This window comes from Anticarsia gemmatalis, chromosome 22 (assembly GCF_050436995.1).
Source record: "Anticarsia gemmatalis isolate Benzon Research Colony breed Stoneville strain chromosome 22, ilAntGemm2 primary, whole genome shotgun sequence".
In the NCBI taxonomy this organism is placed as follows: domain Eukaryota; kingdom Metazoa; phylum Arthropoda; class Insecta; order Lepidoptera; family Erebidae; genus Anticarsia; species Anticarsia gemmatalis.
The window spans coordinates 2,369,939-2,390,975 of NC_134766.1; the positions used below are offsets into that span (position 1 = coordinate 2,369,939).

The 21,037-nt window shown below is 34.5% G+C and overlaps 1 protein-coding gene across 6 annotated transcripts in view; it reads left to right on the forward strand.

The window, feature by feature from the left end:
* LOC142982849 (uncharacterized) overlaps window positions 1–21,037 on the forward strand; it is a 270,864-nt gene that overhangs the window by 231,384 nt on the left and 18,443 nt on the right. For all 6 annotated transcript variants that reach the window (XR_012960028.1, XR_012960027.1, XM_076129547.1 and 3 more), the window contains exons 4-8: window positions 10,758–10,874; window positions 11,199–11,345; window positions 14,793–14,942; window positions 17,290–17,427; window positions 20,275–20,371. Coding sequence is in view for 4 of the 6 variants with exons in the window: in XM_076129547.1 (XP_075985662.1) it covers window positions 10,758–10,874; window positions 11,199–11,345; window positions 14,793–14,942; window positions 17,290–17,427; window positions 20,275–20,371 (649 nt within the window). In the remaining 2 variants the exon portion in view is untranslated. The remainder of the gene's footprint in view (window positions 1–10,757; window positions 10,875–11,198; window positions 11,346–14,792; window positions 14,943–17,289; window positions 17,428–20,274; window positions 20,372–21,037) is intronic.

A 21,037-nucleotide genomic window follows, 5' to 3' on the forward strand; every position in this document is an offset into this window, starting at 1 on the left:
GAAATATGGAGATATGAAATATGTGAAAGTTTCAATTCGGATTTTGTTTATGATTTCATTTCGAACCGAATGACTCTTAACTCGGCTGCTACTATGGCAGCAGTAAAAAAGATGCGCTACTTATTAATCTTACTATCTACATGTAATATAATCATAAGTAATATACTTTGAATATATTATTACTACACCACGATTTTATCAAAAACATTTAAATTTAAAATGATGATGATGTGAATGAATGTGATGAATGATGTAGTGAACAATTTTAAAGTTTTACCCATCTTTTATTCAAATCCCTCACAAAATAGGTAATTTGCTCAGTTTGTTTAGTACAAAAATATCTTAGAAACTTCAAATTTTTCACACAGTCAATGCTTTCCAAATATTTTTTCCGAAACCTCAATTTATAACATCGACAATTGTAATTGAAGTTGTTCTAGAAAACCATAATGATATGTATGTATTCAGTCGTATGAATGCATAATTTGAACTTAAAATAACTTTGAATATTATGGTTTGATTTGAATACCGGAATGATAAGCATCGCTGCTTGGTTCCGTTTCAACATTCGGTTTGAAACCTTTTGAATTTAGCGAAGATATATTTAAAGGCATTTTATAGTAGCTGAAGTTCTTTTTTCAGGCTGTAAATATCTTATTCTTATATCATCTTTCTTTATTTTTATGAGTTTTTTTAAACCTAATTAACCAGGCTAAAAACATATATTCTGGAGACTTTAAATGTTCTTTGGTTTGTTCTGGAATCTTTAAACTTATTCAGCTGAAAAATCACTAGATAAACGATGTTGTTAAAGGCATACTTGTTTTATATCAAAGCATAAATTTAGATCCCGCGCTAGTGAATTAAACATTAGAAATCAGCATACGAAAAAATTGTCTTAAATATTCTTAATATTTTTTCATTACTTTTATTCTTTAGTTACTTAACAATCAATAACGAATTATAAATCATCATCATCATTGGCCTGAATTCGTCTTTTGCAGATAATTAAATTATAACCACGCACGTACAAAATTGAAACAATTTTACTATCATTCAATTTACGAGATTCCCTTCGTATGGTCCTCACATAAATAATGCAATTTATATTGATTACGTCACGTGCACTATAAATCCAAACCTTCCATAAAAGTCCAAACAATCAAGTATTTACGGACACTTATCCCGGATTATTTACTCCGGGATCCCGGGGTGAGGCGCAACACTAGTCGTTCACAAAATTGGCTGTAACCAATCACATTAGGCTTTATTGTAAGTATAACGGCTTGATATAAGGAGCTGTAACTGACAATTAGTAGGTACTTTATATCATCATTGTTAGGTGGGTGTGTGGTCTAAGGTACAAGAGAAGCGGGGCTGATGACCTAGATAAAAATCTTTTAATTTTACACGTGTTAATTAGCTTTTTAAACGCTACCTTTGCTTGAGTACATTATTTACTAGTGAAATTATATTTAAGGATGGACATAATTAAGCACATTATATTTAAGAGGTTAAACTTTATTTAAATATAGCGGACCCGACAGACGTTGTCCTGTCTAATAAATTAAAAATTAATTAAAAAAACATTGTCCAGCGGACAAAATTGTGAATCTAAACCATTCTCAGATCCCCTTGAACACACACAAAAAATTTCATTAAAATCGGTCCAGTCGCTTAAGAGAAGTTCAGTGACATATACACTTACATAACAATTATATATATAAAGATTAAGAAACATAGAAAGTAGAACGCAAAACTTCAATTCGTGGACACAAAGTTTTTACCTGTATCTAAACCGAAAAAAGGCAATCTAACTCACTAGGAATTCAATTACTTATTGTTAAAAATAGGCTGCATTTTGAGTTCAGAAAATATTTAAAAATCAGCACGTCTCATATTTATAAATATATTTTGTCAAGTACACACTGTTATATATTAACAAATAAAACTAACTACAATTTTATATTTCCTCGCTATATTCTTGTGTCTTGTCCCACTCCCGGTCACTCAAGCGCGGGGCCATGTTTGTTCATCTCTCAATGATCGGCTGAGCTATCACGGCGCACTTGTGTACCGTTCATTACGTCAACACCACCTACCTATCTCAACTAGCTACCGTTAGCGAAGATATTTTGTTTAATCTTTATATGTATACTAGCTGACCCGCGCAACTTCGCTTGCGTCACATAAAAGAGAATGGGTCTAAATTTTCCCCGTTTTTGTAACATTTTTTACTGCTGCTCTGCTCCTATTAGTCGTAGCGTGATGATATATAGCCTATAGCCTTCCTCGATAAATGGGATATCTAACACTGAAAGAATTTTTCAAATCGGACCAGTAGTTCCTGAGATTAGCGCGTTCAAACAAACAAACAAACAATCAAACGAACAAACAAACTCTTCAGCTTTATTATATTAGTATAGATATAATTCTTCTGTAAGTGTGTATGTCACTGAACTTCTCTTAAACGACGGGACCGATTTTGATAAAAAATTTTGTGTGTGTTAAAGGGGATCTGAGAATGGTTTAGATTCACAATTTTGTCCGCTGGACAATGTTTTTTTAATTATTTTTTACAAATTAAAGACGTGTAAACGTCTGTCGGGTCCGCTAGTTTATTTATAGTATACTTCTGAGACGCCCATAGCCAGTTGTGCTCGCCGGTTGGTAAACTATCTGTGGGTTGCTTAAACCCTTGGCGCGGTCATTCCATAGATGACCGTATAGTGGTATTTAAGCTGGGCGTCTCCGTGCTTCGGAGGGCATGTAAAAAGACAGCCCCGGCTGTCTACTAAGATAACAGTCGTTAAGCCATGTCGAAGGCCTCTCGGGCGGCTTGAACAACTTTGACACTAGGTTGACCGCTAACCATACGACATAAAACAAATAGTATCCTGCTTCGCCAAAAGATTGTATGCATAGATGTATGTAGCGAAAACTACTGTAGCGATATTCTTTATAGTTGGTACCATCGAGTATCAAGTGTCAAGTGTCCTGCAAAAATAGTTTCTAGCGCGTCCACTAGAGACGCTGATCAGATTTTCATACCATATTTTTAAAGTAAACAACATATAGTTAGGTATAAAACTGCGTCATTAGTGGTAAAAAAAATTATTTTATAAGGAATCAGCATGTAATCAGCATAGGGGTAATTATATTACACTATCAATTGTTGATTACTTACTTATCTCATCATCCATCAAGAATACCTACAATCAAACAATTTCAGCAAAGCCTTACACTAAAGCTTTGTTCATTAATTAACAATATCAAACACTTAACACGTAGATAACAATAGTTTCATACATCAACAATCCACAGAATATATCAATTTACCTTTACATTATTTCGCTAGTATATATCAATTTACAGAGTACCTAATTGTTCTAGTAGAACGATCACACGACTGAAGCGACGCGCTGTGACGTCACGCCGTGTCACAGATTGGAAGGCTTCGAATTGCATGTCAAAGTCTAAGTGTTGTTGGAGGTCTTCAGTTAATTGTAACTGGGGAACGACTGATAGGTTACATACACGCTTGTTTGGTAGTATTCTTTGAGAGGCTCGTTGATACGAATATTGAAAGGTTACAAATTTAGCATTTTGTTTGTATTCTTTTAAAATGGTGTGTTTGAATACTACTCAGTGCAGATGTTCTGTGTGAAATGATTAGTAGATCAGTAATATAAGTTTATAAATATTAAATTGTTACGTCATTTACTAGTGTCATGGTTGAATGTTGGGGGCCAAATATGGTTCAAAGCACTGACAACTTATTAATATCTTTAATAAATAACGTAAATTAAAGAAAATTACATATACCATTGCAAGATGTACTAGTCTATCGATTAGTAATCCATCCTACATTAATACGTAATTCAAACATTTAGGTTTCATATAGCCAAACAATTTAATTTTGAACCGTTAAAAATAAAAGAACATAATTTAGAATATAAAAATAAACTTTACCTCAGACGCAATTTAAATTGAAACCTTACAGTTAAAGTTACCAATAGATCTAATTTGTTTTTAGCTTTTGAAAAACGTGGTTTCTCTTTTACGTTAGTTAATGGATATTTTTCATATCGAAATATTTCCAGCCATTGGTTTTCCCAATCATTGTCCCAATTAGCCGTACAACGGACAGCAAATTGGGACAGTTGTCGAATCGCGGTCGACTCAACACAGTAATTATTGTTTTTATTTCCAAAATGTTTTTTATTCGTTAAAGTTATGACCCAGATCGGCTAAAGGTTTCGTTTGAGCATTATATAGCCTTTTATTAAAATATGAGTGGGCGTTTTTATTACTTTCTTGTTATTTGGGATGTTTGATTTAATTGGTTACAGGCCACTTTGCCTATATTTTTAGCGTTTAAATATTCCGCAGAATTCTTATTTAAAATAAAAATATGTTATATTTTTAACTATTCTAATCTTACTAATCTGAAAGTAGTTTTTTATAGTCATAGTCGTCTCAATTTTTAAACATATGTATGAAAAGTATATCGCAGAGCTAAATTATCAAACCCTAATGGGTTTATATCTCATGAATCAAAAAAACAATCTCGTGTGATAAAATTAAGACTCTTTTCGCCATTAATTCATTCAATAGAAGCCGCAATAAGAAATTCCTACTTATATTTGTCAATTTTACCTTTCTTCTGCCGCAAAAATAAAGCACTTCCTACAATCCCCATTTCCAAAGAAAACCATGAACAAACAAACAAAGTTTACAAAGTATTAGATAAAGTGCATAAAAGAAACAAGGCCAGTGTCCACACAGGGATTATCTAACACCTCCCAGAGTACCAGGCTAGCATAAACAGTGAAGAGATCCGATCTCTTTGTGCTCCTAATCTGTCCACAAAAGAAAAAGTGGGGAGATTTTAAAATAGTTTCTTTTAACGCCTAGTAGGGTGGAAGGAATGGTGAGGAGAATAGATTAGAAATGCAGTACAATGGTCACGCTACTCGTACTCGATCTAAATGTATAGGGTTATGAAGATTCATTAAGTTATGAAAAATGGTTTTCGAGTTTAAAAGAGTCAAAGATACAGAGAATGGTGTGTGACTGAAGAAAGTTAAGGAAAACCCACCTCACTGACACAATATGGAATGCATAGCAAGAAATAGCTTAAAAGTTTGACAGGTCTCTCTTTATGGGGAATTAAAAAAGCGATCAGATAAAGACGCACATTTTGAATATAACTAGACTTAGCTAGGTTCCTGTATGACGTCACATGGCGGTTTAGTGGTGTATGCCCGCCCTTCTGGCGGGAGAGTCCCACATAACCTTAACGACAATTTAACTATTTTCATCATTCATCAAATATCAAAACCAAAATTAACAATTTATTTAGCTCGTAGAAAAATAATATTAGTTTTGTGATAAAGATGTATGAATAAATTGACCATGATTTTCATTGCTGCCCACGTCTCCGCCTTCGAGAAAATACGAGCATAAATAAGCAAATTAAAAAGAAAAAGGTTAAACCAATTTCGATTTTTTTTTCTATCATATAGCCAATTTTACTTCCGATGCTATCGAATAAATGTCTGTCTATACATTATTTTCTTGTCCACACAAGTTTGTTTTCCCCAACACCTTGGAGAGTGTACCAGGCGAACATAAACATAGAGGAGGTTCGATAAATCTACCACGTCCGAACACAGAGCAAACAAGTCTTGAAAGTAAACAATGTAGGTTTACTATCGGTTCAAATGTTCAGTGTTAGTTATAGTTGAGGTTTCGTGGCGGTTTTCTTAGTAATAAATAAAAATAAAATAGCTAATTTAAGTACTGACAGCTGTAACTCAATTCTCTATTACTATCGACTACCGACAACCGACCTGTCATCGAGAAATTTTGTATGAAAATCTGATCAGCGCCTCTGACGGGCATTGTAGGAAACATTTTGGCAGTACATTCTAAATGTCAAAATTCGATAGCTAGCCGGTTGTCGGTACTCGATAGTGGTAGAGAATCGAGGTACTGGTAAACATGTTTTACGAGACCGGTGATATGTGCATATTAATAAAGTCTTAAAATTTTATTATATGTGTAAAGATATAGCATTGTTTAATTTTTTTGAGTGTGATAAAAAAAATTGCGTATTTGAAAAAAATAAAGTTTATATTCCAAATAATGCATTTCTTTTTTGATTGGAACAAAGTAACCACTAGATAAGACATATTTATACAGCATAATTCATGACAAATCAGTCATTTTAGTGTTAAGTTTTCCATTTTTCTGTCCAAAAATCGGCAATCTATACTCATTTTCCAAACTGCAAGTGGATATTTTTTTTATTGCCACTCGTTTTTCCAACTTATGAACAAACCTGTGTCTCTACAATAACTATAACCACAATAGTTGAAAACCCATTGTAAATACACTTTACAGTGGTAAAGTGCCAGTAAATACAGTAAACAAAGGTTCAGGAGGATCTCCAATTAAAGCGCTTTAGTGCCACAGCGAGGATTAGCATTGATTTATTTGTTTTGTTAATTGATACTTCTTGGTACAAACTGTTGTGGAACTGTGGATTACGAGGACTTTCTTTCCCAGGTTGGGAAGAACGTCATTGGATAGTTTCCTATATAAGACTAGACGATATATTCCGCTTGGAAAGGTTTAAAAACATGTCCTTTACATCATCCACGTATATCTATGTTGTTAGGCTTTTACGGCTAAACTGTTGCTTTAAACTACTTTGCTAACATCAGATTTGTCGCTAAAAGCCCTTCTTTTAAATCTTTTTTAAAAGACAACTCCCACACGAAGAATTGTTCTTGCGCCGCGAGAAATTTTACAAACGTACAAAGAACGGACACAAAGTACAATCAGACCCAAAACAATTATTTGTGGATCGCACAAATAATTGTCTCGTATGGGAATCGAAACCACGACCTCCCGGTAGTAGTGTATACCCCACCTGAAGCACTGTTGTAACCTGTAACCCTAGGGAACAGCAACCAAGCACAAAATGGCATAAATAGTAAATTACATAACAGCAATTAGATTACATCCAAAGATTTCCCGCTGCCAATCAGTGATTGCAATTGGCAACGCCTCGGTTTGTCTGTATAATCAGATTATCGGCCTGCTATCGGATGCGGTCAGCTAATCTGATTGCGTGGCTTTGTCTCTGGAGGCCGAGTTTAGCTCTACGTTTATTATATTCGACTGTAAGTTGGTTAAATACCTAATGGAGGAAATTAAGACGTCAAAAAGTTTAAACTTGTTGTTGACGTCCAACTGCCGGGCTCTATTAGATTTGTTGAGTAAAAAAAATTAACTCAATGTTTTTACGCAAGCACGTAAGATGGTTACGGTTAAGGTTAATTATTGCGAATGACGTCACAACGTGGTACAAATTTTATCAAGCTTTAACATAATTTGACACTACTACAAACATAATAATACATAATATACATGGATAATACATAACATAAAATACATTAAACCTGTTTAAAAAAAAATATCACAAAAGTAGAACACCAATTAGGGCCAAATAAAAAAAATCATTAAATTGGTACACACTAAGTAGTTAAAATAAGATTGTTAAATATTCTCAGAATCAAAATACTAAAGGTTTGTTTATTCTTACACCTATATACTTGCATAAATCACCCAGAAAAATACTATAAAATTTTCTTTACCACACTCCTTCATCCATGAAAGCCTTGATAAGTACAACCGTTCAATTAAGAGTGAACAGGAAAAGTTTATAACAAGTAATTGATTGATGTTCGGAACTATAAAGTGTAGTACATAGTAATGTATATAGTTATAGTATATAGGATATAATGGCTTGTGTACAGTGGCTTGGACGACAATTAGCGTGCCTCGACAGTGGTGACCGGGCTTGGGAAGGGAGTGGAGTAGAATGTGTACAAAAAATATTGCTTTTTTAATGCATTGTATTTTGCACTATAGCGTTTTATGAGTAAGTTTTTAATTATTACAGAATGCTAAAATGTGTATTCTAATTCGAAAGCATGGCACGCTTAATCGTGAATACTAAAAAAATTTTACTGTTTTTATAGCAATGTCTTATGTAGTCTTACAAAAAAATCTAAAAAATTTACAGAATATTACAAAAAAATCTAATTAAAGCCAAATGCAAAACAATGCCTAAACTGTAATGGGATGAATTATTACACAATATGTATTGTTGAAATTTTAAATTTTATCTACATAATGTCCCGTCATAACTATGCAGGTATTTTTGTATACTGAGATACAAAATTCAACCTCTATTTTTCTTCACAACAATTTCCGTAGCTTAATAACTTTACACAGAAAATATTTCGATCGAAAGTAGTCTCTATAGAGTTCGTTGTGCCATACAATTTGGAGAATGTTGTCGGTTCATTGTGGCGTACAAAAATGCCGGTAAATTGAAACATGCCGCTGTTTTATGTAGTGATTTTCGTGTATGAAAAGTATTTACGAACATACTATTTTGCTATTTTCCCTCGCTGGTAGTCAGAAAATTTAAAAATAAAATTATTGATTTAATAGTTATGAATACAAAAATAACTTGTGGCTTACTTAATAATAGCTGCACGAATCGATCTCTGAGGTTAAGCCATGCTTGCCGTGGTTGATCTGTGGATGGGTGACCATCTTATACATATCGAGTTCCTCCGTGTTTCGGAAGGCTCGTTAAATTGTGAGTCCCGGCTGTCATTTTCGAAGATCTTTGACAGTCGTTAATAGTAGTCAGAAGCTTGAACGTCTGACAACCAGCCTTACCGAAGGGTATCGTGTTATATCCCAGGTAACTGGGTTATGGAGGTCAGGTAGGCAGTCGCTCCATGTAAAACACTGATATTCAGCTGCATCCGGTTAGACTGGAAGCCGGCTCCAACATAGCTTGGAAGAAAGGCTAAGCTGATATAATGTAGGAAGAGTTGATATGCGGAATTAAAATACATAGTTCTACGAAATAAGGTTCTGCTATTTGCTAAAATATTTTTTACTAAATAGCAATATAGGTTGAGTTGATTTTGCAGAAATGATGAAAAACACATGGTTCTAGGAAAGATAGAAGACTCTCAACTTAACCATATTTGCTTAAAATATATTCTCAAAGTCAAAGATTTCTTGAAACTCGCTACAATCAAACGAAGCAGAACTTTTAACAGATGTAACTTTGACAAAACAATAGACTGATATTGAAACGAAAGTTGATGTGTAACTTTACTTTAAGTTGTTAAACAAAACTCAGAGATATCGAGAAAAGGAAAAATTATGGATTTTATAAAAGTTTTAAAACAACAGCGTTCTCTAAATAATGTAAATTGACTGGAGGTCTAAAGTGGCATACACACTAGAGTCATTTAGAGGCGCCCATAGCTAGTTGTGCTCACCGGTCGGTAAACGATCTGTGGGTGAAGCAACCATTGGCGCGGTCATTCCATAGATGAGTGACCGCATAGTGGTAACTGAACTGGGCGTCTTCGTGCTTCGGAGGGCACGTAAAAAGTCGGTCCCTGTTGTTGTCTACTAAGATAACAGTCGTTAAGCCTTAAACTTTGATACTAGATTGACCACTAACCATACAACAAACAAACAAACAAATAGAGTCATTCTTTCAGTCGTATGGTTATGGGTCAACCTAGTGGGACGCGGAGTATTCAATTGGAAGTACCGCGTCCTGGCCACTTTATGGTGACTGTTGAAGGACCACCAGGTTTTTAGTCGGTATGCCCGAATTTAAAGCCGGAACGTCTAGCCGGCAGGAGAGCCCGACAGAACCCCGCTTCCTCCCTGCAGCGGGACATGCAGTAATGCATTTTCCTAACGAAAAAAAAAACCTAGTATCAAAATGGATCTATGTAGATGTAGGCCAGGAGTTTTTAAAATTGTGCTTGATGACTTACGAGCCCGAGGACTGGAACTTACGTATTATTAGATAGTGATTTTTCTGCGAATGTTAGATACAGTCAATGATAATTAGTCATAGTGTAAATAAAAAAATAAAATAAAATAAACAAATATTATACCATGATTCTTTCACGAGTCGTATAAAAAGAAAACTTGTTAATTGTAGTACTTTGATTATTTCAATTTATATGTAAATACTCCTTTACTATTTTTTACTCTTGAATTTCAGCGAATATCAATAACTTTGACATAAAGTAAGTTTTATTTTTCAAAAAAAAATTTTCAAATTTTAAAGCAACCCTTTCAAAATCTACGTATAAACGTGAAATATATCACGAACATCATTATAACAAACTCGTAAACATTCATTAGGGAATACAGGCAGTAAAACATGTTCTAACATGAAAACCTCGAGGTAGTTTAATGACGGCACCAAGGTTTCACGATACGATCTCTAGAATAAAATACTACGCTGAATTTCCTTTAAGATTTCACACGATCATTAATTTGAAGGTTAGTTGGTAACTAACAAAATCTATTGTCTGGTTTAAGTATAGTATTATTTATCACTGCAAACTACAAATTAGACCGTGTCTTTCGTTGCACCTGAATTTTGTTTGTCTTTTCGTGATAAGCTCATAAACTACTAAGCAGATTATAATACAAATTTTAAAAGTAGACAGAGTGGTCTGTGGGGTGGTTTTTGTTTTTTGTTGCACTAAGATTAAATTTTGCAAAAATATGATAATCGATGTTAAAAGAATATAGGACCACGATCAAAAAATTCTCTCGTTTTTATAAGAGAATTTAAACTATTCCTAAAACCATGTGATTAAATAATTCTCATTTTGTTACAGTTTAACTTCGTGGGCAAGCTGCTGGGTCCTAAGGGCAACTCCTTGAAGCGGCTGCAAGAGGACACTATGTGCAAGATGGCAGTTCTAGGAAGGGGATCTATGAAAGATAGGCAAAAGGTACGAATACGTTCAAATTTGCAGGGCTTTCCTAGAAGAGTTGAATATAGTCATTATTATATGCAGACAAGATATTGAGAAAACTCTATAGAATGTCTTAAACTAATCACTTTTTCTACCTGTCCCATTGTTGGTTAAAAATTTCCCAAATCACAATTTGCCAAAATGTATGACCATTAATCAGGTTTACTTAAGTGTTTACAATTAGATTCTGTAAAACTAAGATGCGCTTTTAAGTACTACATGACAACCAGGTGCACCACTAAAAAGTACCGTTCAAATCGTATGTTACTAGCCGTATATTCATGCTATCTATCCTTGCAGGAAGAAGAACTGCGTGTGTCAGGGGACCCGAAGTTCGCGCACCTGTCAGATGAGCTCCACGTGGAGATCAGCGCGTTCGCCACCCCGGCTGAGGCACACGCCAGGATCGCGTATGCCCTCGCTGAATTGAGGAGGTTCTTAGTACCAGTGAGTATACCTTCAGCATGAGATAGCAAGCAGTTTTTGTATTTCTGAAGTCAGATATCTTATGAGACTTTTGACACTACTGTCTTTTACCCTTGATTAAACTTTCGCAAAACAAAGAATACTTCGTATTTAAAATCAGTCTACAATGAGAAATGCACGTCTTCAGTCAGCAAAAAATTACCTAAGCAATAGGTATAGTCGCAAACAAGCTTTTAAAGAAACCATAACATTGACAAACGTAAATAGATAGTAACTCTATACCCAAGTACATAGAATTACGACCTGTTTCAACAAAGACAATAGTTGCAATTGCAATCTGATTACTATATGCAAGACATTTTCCTTTAAACCAGTGGTTCCCAACCGGTGGTCAGTCAAAATGTGGTCCGCGAACTTCTTTAAAATTTTAAATTTTCAGTATGATTAATTCACTTTATCTTTAATATACTAACATAGTGGTCCCTGCCAACAAAAATCATATAAAAGTGGTCCCGGACTAAAAAAAGGTTGGGAGCCCCTGCTTTAAACCCATCATCTAAAACAATTAACGTCTTAAAAAGGCATATTCTCCCAAACCCATTTCTACCTGCCTTTCCTTAAACTACATAAAATATCACACCACGAACACATCCCGGCATATACAGAGTCCTACCGGAAACGTTTTTGAGATATTAACTCCTGAATTTTAATAGCAACGTACGCGGTGCGTGGTTTGTATATTTTATACAAGTGAAACAGCCGGGTTTGACTGTAAAGTTGGTAGTGTATCTGAATATGTATGGGTTGAATGTATGGGGGGGGAGAGGTACTTTATAGTGTACGTTGAGGTAAATATATGCTACCTGTAGCTGTGTGTTCTGAAAAACGTAGTGTATTTTTTTTTGTAACGTATTCTTGATTTTTGTTGCAATGTTAATAATTTGTATTTTTATCGCCTTTGTCACCCTTTTTAATCAGAAACAAAGATTATCTATTATTATCATTCTTTTAATTGTAAGTATATTATATTTACTTTACCTCGCAGTTTCAGTCGAATTTACAAAAGTGAGTCATTAAAAATGTAGCTTTACTGCACAAATATAAATACCTACAAAGAATGTCTCAAACCTCTAAGATAAGAACATCTAAACAAATCCGTCCACAAACACTCTTCGCCCACACCTTACTAAGTAGTAGTAAGTAAGTAGTAGCTGATTTATAATTCCTTAACATTTTTGTCACCAAATCAAATCATTGATTCCCTTCTCCCCATTTATCAAACCCGGAACTACTCAATCCCAAACCTCACTTACGACCAACAACTCAATAAATCTCAATATTAATAATAATAAAACGAAATACCGATACGTACAAGAGATATGATCTATGAATCCAACTAACGTTTACGACCAGAAGCCGTCAGAATCGTAAATCTTGTATTAAAGTATGGAATTATCCTAGGTTTATGGCTTCGGTATAACATCTGTTATTTCTTCCTGTATCTTTATATAACTGGCAAGTATGACAAGATGTATGAATTTGAATGAAGCAAATAAGTTTGAAAGGATCGTAGCAATTGCGTTTTTTGGTCCCTGCCTATTTCCATGAGAAAGAGTTTTAAATTGATATATTATGTATTATCCTATTGATAATACATATGAATTTAATTAAATTTTTAGGAGTCGCGTATCGAGCGCATCTGATTATTATTTTACTTTTTATAACATCACGCTTATGAAGAAGAAATACTGAAGAAATACACAGACCTACGTTTCATCAATATGATAAGAGGCTAGCCTATTACCATATACTCTAAAAAGATTGCAACAGAAATGGTAAAATCCCAATTACATTTTGTCCGACCTGAAAACGAACCTAAGACCGAGCGATCAACAGTCACAGAAACTAACGCTCAGGCGAAACACAAAGATCTAACACATATTTTATCAAAGTACGAATATTAACCAGAACTTCAGCTTACAGTATTCGCATTCAATTCACAATATTCCAAGCCTATTTTGGTCAAGTTCACTTCAATATTGACGATACACTCCGGTGAAAAGCACTCCAGTTACAATTCAATCAGAGTGAATGGCTGGTAAACACATATTTCATGGATCCAATACGTTTAAATACAGGTAAAACAAACCGTAGCACTGTATCCAGTGAACAAACAAGTGCAGAAACTAATTACTTTGTTTCAATTGATTATAAAAGTCCCGAGTGGATTTAGGATTAATTGATTATTGCGATAGAGGATCTCGAAGCGTAGTAATAACAGCCGCACGAATCGATCTGAGGTTAAGCTACGCTTGCCGATATGTTCTGTGGATGGGTAACCGTTGTTCGCGTTCCGGGGTTCGGAAGCCACGTTAAATTGTGAGTCCCGGCTATCATTTCCAAAGATCTTTGGAAATGACAGCCGGGACAGCAGCTTGAAAGTCTGACAACCAGTCTTACCGAGGGGTTTTTAGTCCCCACCAAGCACTTGGCTAGCATGGTGGACTCAAAGCCTAACCCTTCATTCGCTTCATGCCCAGCAATGAGACAGAAATCGGTTAATAAGAAAACTTATCAATGTATAAAAATTACTAAACAAAAAACTCCATAGTGTGTTTTTTATCCACGAATAATTCTTAGTACCTTAGTGTCAGTAGTCAAACACAAAATTACGGAGACATATTTCTTTGTTTTCTCTCCTTGAAAATATACCAAAATAAAGCCCAACATTAATCACATAAATATTCCAAGTTTCCAACAAATACTTTGTTTAAGAGTCTGTGCCGGTTCGACAACAACTCTTATAAATTATCACTTAATCGCCGTTTGTACAGACTTTTGTTACAAATGCTCTTCAAATCTAACGATAAGAGTTAGTTTGTTATTTATTGGTAAGGAAATAGGCCAGTCTTAAACAAAAAGGTCATTGACTTTGAATGATTTACTTTCTCGTCCAGTTTCTTTGTGTTAAATAAGTTTAGTTTAGAGAAAGACTCTGTATATTTCTTTACTAAGACGTTGACTAGATGTTTGATATGTATGTGATTAAAAACTGTACAATTTTGTTAATGGTCAAATTATAATACATGTATGACGAGCTTTTGCCCGCGACTTTTGCCGTGTGGTTTGTGACTTAGGACAGAATTTTCATTCAAACTTTCATCCCCTATTTTATCCCCTTGGGGGTAGAATTGATCAAATTCCCCTCTTAGCGGACGCCTACGTCAGCTTTACTGTCTCCTCCTTATCGCAATCACACGACTTTGGCGCTTGATTGTGTAGTTTCCAAAAACCCATGGCGATTACTTTGAAAGCTTGATGATTTCATAGGGATTTTTTAAAACAAAATTACAATTCAATTATATTAGGACTAGCAGTCTTGTCAGGCTATTATTTTATTTGCCACATGTAAATAAAAAACCAAAAACAACAACCGAAAAGAAAATCTAACTCGTTATTTCTTCACAGGACTACAACGACGATATCCGGCAGGAACAGATGCTGGAGATGCAGATCCTGTCATCTCAGAACGAGCAGCGACGGCTGACTCCACCTGACTCCTCAAGGAGCGGCAGCGAAGAGACCCTCCCGCTCAGGGATACGGCACACAAGCAAAGAGTGAGTAGGACAGAGAACATGATACAAGCGTTGATATCTAAACTTCATCGTTGATGATTATAGTTCATCAGGTAGCGGCCTTTGTAACTAGTTACACTCACCGGTCTTAAACGATTAGGAGGCTAAGCAATCTTAGCGTGGACATTACATAGATGGGTAACCGCATAGCGGTTTCTGAGCTACAGTCACTGTGTTTAGGAGCTTTTTTGGAATTCAAGTCAATATTTTTTGCTCGGGAGCTATATAAAAGTCAAATGAGAATGGTTAGGTAAAATGACGAAGTATTTTTTACAACACATCATTTTCCTACGATCTCCGATCTAAATTTCGTATAAAAGGTGGGATCAAATCATTTCTTATATTTTCCAGGTATTGGGTTTCATTCAACATTTTTAAACTTACTATAAAATAGATTATGTATCTCCGCTAAGTTTCAATAACTTAATACCCAAGTCCATCCACATTATAACGTTCAACAACTTGCCTAATCTAATCAGTCAAGACAACCAACAGAGCAGTTTGTCACTCCATCAGTAGTCTGTATAACTTTGAAATATATCAGCGAAACTTTCCAACTACATCGGAACGTTGGAACCGTGCCTAAAACGTAGATAGTTCGAGACTAACTGCTTCTGTTACTTACATCTGCCTATTATTGTGAATGGCAAAGTTTTTGAAATGAATGGACGTATTTTTTTGGAGATGCTGGCTAGAAGGTCGTTTTTGATGAGATAAGCAGTAGTAGTTAAGTTAGAAGGCTTTTGAGGGGCCTTGAGTTTGATATTACAGCATTTATTTGTTACTGATCATGCCTTAACACAAATAATTAGACTGAAACTGTAGCATGACGGTAATATATATGTGTTAGTTCAAAAGTTGTATGTTTTCATACTTCTAATTGTAAAGTTACGTAGCCATACCTGCTATTGTTGTGTATAACTCCATCTTTCTATGACGTCGTCTTCCAGCACATATATTTCCTTTTCTTGTATTGTCTTTTATTTTAAAAGACAACTCTCGCACTAAGAATTGCTCTTGTGTCGCGGGGACTTTTAGCAGACCCGATTTTTTTTTTGTGGATCGCACAAATAATATAATTGTTCGGTGTGGGAACCGAACCCACGACCTCCTGACGTCATGGTTGACGCGTAGTGACCTTAACCACTGTACAATGTAATATTTGAATAAATTGAAAATCTTGAAATCAACACTGTAACACGATTAACTCGTATAGTAAATACCTCTACATCACAACAATCCTATCCTGATTAAGCTTTAAACAAAACAGAGATCTACCGTCCGAAATTTTACGACTACCCCTACACAAGGGGTCGTATCAGATACAATGTATTCCATCCCTCGGGCACAATAGCGCCCAGATTGGACCTTACATAGACGGATATGGGTCCAAATGAAACATTATTAGGCCATTCATTGGCGACAAATAAAAATTATATTTGAGATATTTGTGAAAGAATTTTCCGTTTGATTTGAAAGGTTAAGTTATTTTTGGATTCCTTTTATGATAAGTTTTTATATTTTTGTAAGAGTGTATTCGGTTTCTATGGATGTTTATATGTGAACTAGCTGAGAAGATAAGAGAGAATGGTTAAAATTTTCCCCGTTTTTGTAACATTTTTTACTGGTACTCTGCTCCTATTGGTCGTAGCGTAATGATATATAGCCTATAGCCTTTCTCGATAAATGGGCTATCTAACAGTGAAAGAATTTTTCAAATCGGAAAAGTAGTTCCTGAGATTAGCGCGTTCAAACAAACAAACTAACAAACAAACAAACTCTTTAGCTTTATAATATTAGTATAGATATATAAGGTGTACTGTGATATTTATTCGTGAGGAATGATAATTATTTGTGTAATTTCTAAAGCATAGTTATATTAAGATATGACCTCGTTAAGAGTAAATAAGTGTCTTGACCTTTAACATTTTGAATATTATTGATTAAAAATTAAGTTGGAAAAGTACTTCCTTCCAATCTATTTTGTATATTTCATACCATTAAAAATACTGGACGCAATACTGGAGTATTTTGTTAGACAAACCAACTGAAAATATAGGAGTATTTTGTTAGACAAATCAACTGAAAATATATATTCCTTGTCCATCATCTGGCCCCATAGAACTGCGTTTCTGCGAGACAAGTACGAGGTAGCAAGGTTACGCTATGAGAAATCCGACCAAATGGATTTCGTTACTAATGCTCTAACTACCTCGCCTATAATATTAAATAGAAATACAGCCTCAATTCCATTCTTTGAAATTCCTGAATTTTCTATACAAAAGTGATCAAAACAGTAATAGACTAACAAAATGCTCTCCATCATCAGCTCACCGGAGTCCAGCCGTCTCCAGCCCCGGCCTCCCTGCCCGGAGGTATCGCCATCAACCACGGCGCGAACGCCCGAGACTTCTCCCCCCCAGCTCCAACGCCAGCGCCTGATCACCTGTCCGCCGCTCATCACCAGGTGAAGGAACCTTGGAGTTATATGGTTTATAATGTTCTTATTATAGTATTTTAATGTAGTTTTATAATGCTTTGTCTATTGCTTTTTACTGGCGAAAAGTTGCTGTATAAAATTACCACTAATCTTTTTGTCTACCTCTTTGGGTATGTAAGAGTGATATTTTGAATAACGCTCACATGATGCGAGAGCTATGTTTCTGCTTACCTTATATCCACGGGTTCGATTCCCTGTAAAATGAAAGGGTCTAAGGCACTGTTGAATAATTCTGAAGACTTTTTTACATAGCAACCTGATCTTCAAAATGTGTATCAAAAACCTTTTTAAAAATACCAATAGTAAACATAAAAACAACTCTTAACGCACCTCTGTTAATTAAAAAACATCATTCTAAGAAGCACATAGCATATTGTCCGGCCACCCATCCGATAACAAACCGTGACAACCTTCGCTTGCCATATAACCTTAACTTTCACAAAGACATCAAAGTTTTCCATCCCATAAATAAATAATGTCAAAAACATTTTAAATTTCAAGGAATCATGAAGTTAAAGTTCATTAAAAGTTTCACATTGTTATATTAGATTTTTTATAGCTCATATTTTGTTCGTAGGAGTAACGAAACGCGTTAAAAGTTATGCTGTTTATGTCTTGAAAGTAAGGGGAGAAATGTACAGTCGTGAACATTAATATTTATACATTTGAACTTATTATTAAGTTGGAATGTACACAAGTAAGAATAACAAGTGAGAAACTTGTGCTCTTTTTAAGTGAAATATGCTACCTATGATATAAGATTCATATTCAGAAAAAGAAAACAGTAATATGAGTGTAAGTAAAATATAATACTAGCTGCTAGGAGAATAAACATTCAGAAAAAGAATACAGTAATTTATGGACAAATTTCGTGTCTTATGGGTAAGTGTCTGATAGCTAAATGACAGCTAATAATAATATATGACAGCGAATATATGAAAATTTCTGTCAATATTCTGCGTAATAAGCTAATCAAGAAGTTATTTGGAAGTGGTAACATCGGCATCGGCTGTAATAGTCATTGCATTTTAACTGTAACACAGTGTTTTTAAGAAAAGATTAAAAAAAAAACAGTACTTTTGTAACACAGTGTTTTTAAGAAAAGATTAAAAAAAAAACAGTACTTTCACTGTTTAATTGATTAAAATAAGGTGGGGAATGAGACACGTTTTTGCTCGTGATTGTACTTACGAAATATTTACTGTTGGTATAAATATCGAATATAACTTCTAAGAAACGGTAGGCGTGTATTTAGAACAAAATATTTCATTGATATTTGTTAGCTAAAAATAAATAGGGGTAAATAAACAAAATACGTTAAGGTCTAATATTTTGGGTCATTATTATTACTATTCATAGAGGTGTGTTAATATATTTTTAGTAATACTTAGTTTTTGTGTAAATACTTGCACAAAAATAATTACAAGTGCTAGCCATAGGAATATCAGTAGCCAAAAGACGCCACTAAACATTGTAGCAAACTTATATTATATTCCACATTCGTAAATTCAAAAAGATTTCACCATTTCTTAAAAAATAACAATTGTTAATTTCACAAAAATCATAAAAATACAAGTTTTTTAAAAATCATTATCGCACTGCTGAAACCTTCGGAAATTAGAGAATATTAGGCACTTAGTTCACTACACTGCATAAGCAAAGGTCTTTAAATGAAATGGAACAGACCAAAATAAATGACAATCGAAAAGAAAAACAGTAACAGAACAAAACAGGTTTTTAATGAAACGGACTAGCTCTTAAACAAAAATAAGTGACAATCGCAAAGCTGAATTTCATTCAATAGAATTCAAATCGTCATTTGAAAACAAAACGTCTATACATTGAAGTTGCAGGCAAATCCATGAACAATTGCTATGACGCAAATAAAGAACCACGGGGTTTCTGTCAGGAACAGACTAGCCCGCGGGGGGCATGGCTTTGACGCACCCTGTACCAGACTCAGTCTGCCGTGGTTAATGTGCACTGGGGTTTATTTCTATTGGCCTTTTTGGTGGACAATTTTGTGATAGAAAAGGATTGGAGAGTATTTTATTTTAACTTTTTCGAAGTAAAGTCTTTAGGTTCACTGCACGTTTGGCGCAGTGGTTTAAGTGGTCACCTCGCCGCAACAACCGTAGCGCCGCGTGTGGTGGGTTCGAATCCCACCCGGGACAAATCTATGTGTGATGAGCACGAGTATTTGTTCTGAGCCTGGATGTCAATTTATCTATAATATATTGTATGTATTTAGAAATATATAAGTATGTTTATCAGTTATTTGGTGACAATAGTACAAGCTCTGCTAGTTTGGAATCAAATGACCGTGTGTGAGTTGTCCAATGATATTTATTTATTTATTTTTATTTACTGTTTCCTTTTGTTTTTGTCGGGAAAAGATTGACTTAAAGTGAATTAAAATGTAGATCTGAAATACCTCAACTTTATATTCATTTTTTTTTATATTTCAATCATACTACACTGTTATGATATTTACTTAGGAATCCACTTAGCGTTTTAATATGAGTTATATAAAATAGCGTTATTAAGTTACTTTATCAGGTATATTTTTATCATCTGGAACGACAATAATTAAACATAGAGGTGTAGTAAAGAGCCACTTTATTATATTTAAAATTAAAACATAATAATAATTATTATAAATTCTGTTATACCCTTAAAATACGTTCAGATACATAATATATATCAGATCATTGTTTTATCTCTCCTGCTACTATACATAATTTGCTTGTTTTCCTAAGTATATAAATTGCTTCTGAAAGTAACAGATATTTTCATATTACACAATTGTTTCAGCTGGCTGCAGGTCACACAGGTCACGGAGTGCTGGTCGGAGGGGGAGTACTGCAACAGCCACCCACGCACCACCTGCTCACACAGAACTCCATACTTGGTGGGTACTCCAAGATAACAAACAAAAGAATCAAGGTTTTTTGACATAGACCGGAAAATTTGGGTAATTGTGATGGCAGGGAATAAAAAATATGCATCCAAAAATCTCCTCTTGTTTTAAAATCTGTTAAAAGAATACTTTTTTTTACTAAAGTATTAGTATATCTCATAGTTGACTAATAATCCTTTATTGGTATTATACTATAAGAGATTAAGCCTAGGCCCCAATACGCCAGCAAAGTACAGACTGGGATTTTAAAATACTTTTAAAATACATTTAAAGAATTCTTAGACGAGCATTTCCTTATTGCGCTGTTTGCGCACGTATTTCTAATGTAAAAACCTAAAATTTCAAAAATTCATCATTATTTTGCCTTGTTTTTAAACCTGAACCACTTATATGGGTTAGTCTATAGTAAAAATCCTAAAGTCTTTATCAATTCGTAATCGTATAAAATAATTTTCAATAACGAAAAATTGATTCCACAAAGTTGTACCATGCTGCGTTTACATTAATATTTATTAAGCGCACTCACTCGTATCATCATGGGCGAGTAGCTCCAACAGGAATATTGTAGCACACGCTCACCACAACTATAGGTTAATCAATATAAATTAATATTGGATTAAGTTTCACTGAAAGTCAAGTGGCTTTTGTCCGGTTGTA